This window comes from Oncorhynchus kisutch, linkage group LG12 (assembly GCF_002021735.2).
Source record: "Oncorhynchus kisutch isolate 150728-3 linkage group LG12, Okis_V2, whole genome shotgun sequence".
NCBI lineage: Eukaryota > Metazoa > Chordata > Actinopteri > Salmoniformes > Salmonidae > Oncorhynchus > Oncorhynchus kisutch.
This window is the reverse complement of record NC_034185.2, coordinates 44,657,678-44,663,677: the sequence shown is the minus strand read 5'-3', so window position 1 is coordinate 44,663,677 and position 6,000 is coordinate 44,657,678. Positions and strand designations below refer to the sequence as shown.

General features: G+C 45.2%; 1 protein-coding gene across 1 annotated transcript in view; it reads left to right on the top strand.

Annotated features, from left to right (window-relative positions):
• The first annotated feature begins 679 nt into the window (after positions 1–679).
• Positions 680–6,000, top strand: part of fam193a (family with sequence similarity 193 member A) — a 30,190-nt gene continuing 24,869 nt past the window's right edge. The window contains exons 1-4 of the mRNA XM_020497039.2: positions 680–1,100; positions 3,141–3,215; positions 3,601–3,855; positions 5,450–5,634. Of these exons, the coding sequence (XP_020352628.1) occupies positions 873–1,100; positions 3,141–3,215; positions 3,601–3,855; positions 5,450–5,634 (743 nt within the window). The 5' untranslated portion in view covers positions 680–872. The remainder of the gene's footprint in view (positions 1,101–3,140; positions 3,216–3,600; positions 3,856–5,449; positions 5,635–6,000) is intronic.

Here is a 6,000-nt window from a genome sequence, read left to right as displayed (position 1 = left end):
AACATCCGCACTGAGGTAAAGGGTAGAGCTGCCGCTTTCAAGGAGCTGCCGCTTTCACGTAGGTAGAGCTGCCACTTTCACGTGAGAATGCTATTTGGCATGGGTCCTCAGATTCTCAAAAAGGTCTACAGCACCACTGGTTGCATCACTGCCTGGTATGGCAACTGCGCGGCCTCCGACCGCAAGTCCCTACAGAGGGTAGTGCGTATGGCCCAGTACATCACTGGGGCCAAGCTTCCTGCCATCCAGGACCTCTATACCAGGCGGTGTCAGAGGAAGGCCCTAAAAATTGTCAAAGACTCCAGCCACCCTAATCATAGACTATTCTCTGCTACCGCACAACAAGCGGTACCGGAGCTTCAAGTCTAGGTCCAAAAGGCTTCTTAACAGCTTCTACCCCCAAGCCATAAAACTCCTGAAATACTTGCCCACTCCCCCTCGAGGACACGTCATTGCACATACCAATAGCCTACAAATGGCCACTTGCATTGATGAACAGGAATGGTTATGAATGAGATCATGAATGGTCACTTCTGGTGTTCTTCACAATTTTGGGGATAGAGTCAGAAAACCAGTTTGTCATCATCCATCTCACCTATGACCTCACCAGCACTAATGAGAAAAACATCATTTCCCATGAATCCTTTAAGAGAGAAGGGGGACGTACTGTTGCAGCGCAAGCTCGAGCAGCCAATTCCTGTCCAGTGGCCATATTGAAATCTCAAGTCTAAGTACTCTGAAGGTACTGGGTGGTTGTCTAACTGGAAGTCTTTAAAATATCGTCTATTTATACCAGAGGGATTTGAGCCAGACATTCCACCTGAGACTCTGCCTGTACTGGACGGCAAGTTGTCTCTGACTTTTGTGGGATAATGAGTCCAACCGATGCTAAACGAGGTGCTAAACGCAGGAAGAACAAGCGGGGCGGTGGCAGCAGTAGCTGCAGTAGTACTGTCTGCAGTACCAGTGGCAAGGCCGGGGTTTCAGCCACGGACCTGAGTCTTCAAGCCACGGCAACACCCGTGTCTACCATGGGCTTTCTGACATCAGGGAGCTCTGGAAATGGGAACATGGGCTCAATAACAGGCCTGAACGGAGAGGTGAGAATATACAGTTGACGTGTTGAACACTAACGTCAGAGATTTTGATTACACATAATCGACAGACATTTGAGGCCTGACATTCTTCAGTAGCTAGCCCAGCTACCGAGGAAGCTAGCTAGCTAACGTTAACTCGGGAAATGGGAACCTGACGTCGACAACAGCCAACAAGTTAGTTTAGCTGACTAACTACGTTAGTAAGCTTTCTATATACGGTAACGCGTTAGTTATAACGTTAGCTACTTGCTCAATTTGAAAATAAACTAGACCGGCTGACGTTTCTAGCTATCTTGTTCTAGCTAACGTTACTCGACAACCACAATGTTGACAGACCGAAAATAGCCGATTTTGCTTACACGACAGTCGTTATCTTATTATCTAACTGTTCGCGACGTTGTGGGAGTGGATGTTTGTTACTTGCTAGATGGATACTAACGTTAGCGTGTAAACTAACGTTAACTATGACCAACCTGCCCATCGCCACTGCACTGTGTCCTTAAACTGAATTGTCTCTTGTTCCTGACTAGCATCTAGGTACAGTATGTAGCTTGTTAACAATGCGCAACAATTTGGACAGCCAGTTGGCCTTTAATTTCTTGTCTGATGTTTTCATATTCACAATTTTAGCAGGAGTAGTAGCTCACCAGACTAACGTTACTGTTTACAAACATGAAGTCTCAGTCGAGTCTGGCAGTGTCATCGGATTAGCCTGCTAAGTAACAGTAGGCCTATAGTTTGTTTACTCATACCAATTATTTAATAGGAAGGTCATTACTAGTTAGGTCGTCCACGGTGTTTACAGACACATGTGTAAGACAACTGCAAGACTACTGTCACACAGCCAAGTGAGCCAAATGACTTCCACAACCATGATCCTACAATATACCAATGGTATTGCAACATTACATACTTGGCTGTCAAATGGTATATTGAGTGTCTTGCTTTACTCATGGTTTCTTGTCTTGTCTCCATATATTGCAGCTATGCCTTGTCAGTCTTTTCTATATCACAACAGTAGCCAGGGAAACAACATCCACTAATCACCAAAGACTAGGCCTATCATGTGTATGTCACATTGGCCGCGACTAGGTTTATCATCTTTAGGGCTGAAGGACTTCCTCATATGATGAGCCAATTGTCCCAAAAAAGTCCATAATGCAGACTTGTTAATACTTAGTCACTGTCTAAGCAAATCCAAGGAAAGTCTGATTTGAGCTAAATGCAATGCATTGTATTGCACTCACTCAGTTTCATTAGCCTAGCTAGCCTATATGCCAGACAGTTTCCCCATCATTTGGGATTTAGGCAAAGGTTGCAGAAAATAAATCAGGAGAAGAACACATATTGTGGCAAAGTTTTACTTTGTGAACCCTTGATCGTGATTCTTACAAATTGCTATGATCCATCTATAGAACGGATGTAAGCCCCAGAATATAGGCCTACCAACATCAGAGTTGTGATAGTGGTCTTAATGTTTGTTTCTTTGAAAGCTCAAGATGAGCTTAACTTATTGCCTAGACCAAGCTACTTATTGTGGAAGGAATTTGCCTAGATCAGCATTTACACTAGTCAGGGCTATTATTTCCATCTAAGAAGTAATATAATATTCACATAACCTTTTGTTTAACTAATCAGTGTGTTTTGATTCATTCTTCAGATGTTTACAAAATCTTTGCAAAGTGCATACAAATCAAGACTACACTCTGCTTATGTAAAGATTGTCTGTTGAAGACAGAAACAGCAGGTGAACTTGCTGGCCCCATCAATATACTGCTGCGCCGAGCATTAATATGAAAAGTAATATCTGCATATGTTCTTTGCAATATCGCCAGGACATATCATCAACTGCTTTGTGTTTTATTTCATGTTCAAATAACACAATTCGGAGACAAATCTTAATTGTGTGTGGCCAAGTAGCCCCCAGCCAGGTCAAGCGCTAACATGCTTCAGATAGCCTTGTAATAGACGCTTGGCATCGGTGCTAATGAGAGGGGTGACTCCGGAGGTGTTGGTTTATGTCGGGCCCTTTGTGTCCTCCAGGTCTCTATGAACGGTAACGTTACACCACAGTTTTCGGAGGGGCCGGTGAATTCCGACTTCTCTGGAGTCCTTCAGGTAATGCATCACTCACTGTCTCTGCAGATACTCCTGTTAGGCCTACGGTAACATAGATCAGCATCAGCTTATCTGTTGTGAGTATCACTGGGTGGACTGAAAAGCCCCAGGTGGCATTCAGTAGGCACAAAATGTATGAAAAAGTTTTGAAATGGGAAAGGCCCATCCTAAACGTTATGACCAATAATAACTTTACCAATCGGTTTCCAATTTTCAATTTTTTTCCACCTGTTTGTGCTTACTGCCCGTGACCCTGTCTTAACTTTAAAACCTGCCTGGGTAGGCTACATATTGGAGCACTAGTTAGTAGCTACTGCTTACTGCCACTACAGTAGTGCTACACACACTCTTCTAACTTGACATCCACTCCGTCTCCAACCACCAGACCCCATTCACATTTGGCCTGAGCCAGAGGGCCCCATATTCTACCACCGGCGACCGCTGCCTCCTGTGCCGGAGTGAGCGCAAGCCAGACAGCACCCTCCATCCTGACGCAATGCTCCCCGGGGCGGGACCGAACGGTATGGCACAGCCCCCCAAGTCCCCCAGCGCTCTGCAGCTGCCCCTGTGGGTGTGCCCCGACTGCCGGCGCACGGTGGAGAAGGAGGACCGCCACGCCTCCCTGGAGCAGTCGCTGGTGGTGAGTCACCACAGGCTGGTGGAGGGGTATGGGTGGAGGGAGGGAGAAGTATGGTGGTGAAAAGGTGATGCTGGACCAATGAACTGAATGACAATGGCTGTTTAAGTGGATGTTTGTGTACAGTTAGTGGATAACCAAGCCCTAGATAGATGCAGGCAGGCATTGGTGGATTATATCAAGTAACAGAAACATTTAGTCTAGGCCTTTCAATGTGTGTTGCATTATGAGGATAAACATTTTCTGACTTGCACCTCCAGTTTGACTGCATGAACTTCACAAAACCATGTGATCAAAGGTCATGCAGTTTTTTTATGAAGTCACATTCAAGTCGCTGTAGTTGCTTCTCACCAACTGCACCATGCATTCATCACCTGTGTTGTGGGAGGCACCATTTGTCAACCAATCATTAGGGTGTTTTTGGTTGAACCACGCGAATGTGACCAAAGATGTGACTGAAACAGGAACCAACTTTACTGCGATTGTAAAGAAACAGGAGATCCAAACAAAAGTGATATTTGAGACCTCTTGTAATCAATACATTTTACACAAGTTATGTTTTCAGTTTGTGAGTGTGATATGAGGGTATAGACATTTTTATTTTGACATTTTATAAAGAACATTTTTTTATGAACAATAGCAGCTATGTTGACACTTCCATGTTGATCTGAGCCTTGCCAACTTTCTTCTACAGTCGACTTTGTTAGCGTTACTGCTCAAACACATCCATAGAGTCGGCGCAAAAGAGAGAGATGGCGACAGGTGTACTAAAGGTAGATTACAACAAGGAATAAAGAGGTTGAGGGCTTGTGACTGCCCACTGACTGATCTACAAATGACCTAGTGTCATAAATAACTCCTCATTATTTGTAGATTAGTCAGTCACCATTTATCACAATGCATCACCGATTTGATGCTCTTGAACACGGCCAAAGAGAGACCGACCGACCCATACCACAAAGACGCATACCACACAGAGAGAAAGCGGAGGAAACAGGCAAGCTACAGGTGGACTGTAACAAGGAGCAGAAACACCTGAGTCCTGACCAAACACACACATTGTAAAACATTAGTTTCCCTCTGTCAGATGACTCAGCATTATAGAGGCTTTGGCTCCTCCTTTGCTATCAGCGGGAGATAATAACCTCAGACAGAAAGCCACACCAGTGTTTAGACGTCTCTCTTGCTGATGACATGTTAGTGGCTGTTCCGCATACACTGCCTTGCCTCACTCCTATGAGCCACTCTGTGTTGGCGACGTCTAGCAGCTAATTGCTAGGCTAATTGAATTTGAAAGTTGGGAAGAGCCTGACAATTCCTGGAGTGTCCCTCTGGCCTGGAATGCGCTTGTTTTTCCTTTCCCTTTTTCTGCTATTTTGCTTGATTACGTTCTCTAATTTCTCTCCTGTTCTGGAATTTTGTCTCTAGTCTAGTATAATGAGCATCGATCTCTGTGCACTTTGCTGCAATGAAATACTTCAGAGTACAGACCTAAGGCAACAGTTGGTAACGTTAAGTCACCTTTATGGTCGCTCTTGGTTGCATTATCATTGCTTTTTTGCATGTTCTGATGCCCTGTCATTTCTTATTCCCCCAGAGCCAAGACTTCCTGTTGCACATGCCTGTGGGTAACGGAGGCTTGGGCCAGGAGCTGCCCGCTGCAGGGGGCAGACTGACCAATGGTGGCACACCCCCAACCCTCCCCACTCTCCCCGTCCCAGACCTCACCACCCCTATGACCGCTGACACCGTGTGCAGTTGTGAGGCCTGCAACGAGAGACGGTGAGCTGGATGGGCGCATTTATGGTGGTCACTAAACGACCACGCTAGAAAGGACGAAAGTGTCTATCGTTTGACATATTGAGCTAGCCTAGTATATCAACTATGTGTTCAGGAAGTTTCTAGAAGCCGCCACCTGTGCTACCATCCTTTTTAGCATTGTCAGATAATAACTAATCACATCCACCAGCCAGCTCTATCTTTCTCTAACAGTCTGGTTTCACAGCGCCTCAGAACGGGACTTGACTGTAAATCGATGGACTTAACAACCACTGGTTTTATTGGCTGATCTCTGTCCATCAGCATCTTGTTTTCTTTTTCTTTCAAATACTTTAACTACACTAGATTGAGCTTGCCTGGGGATATGGA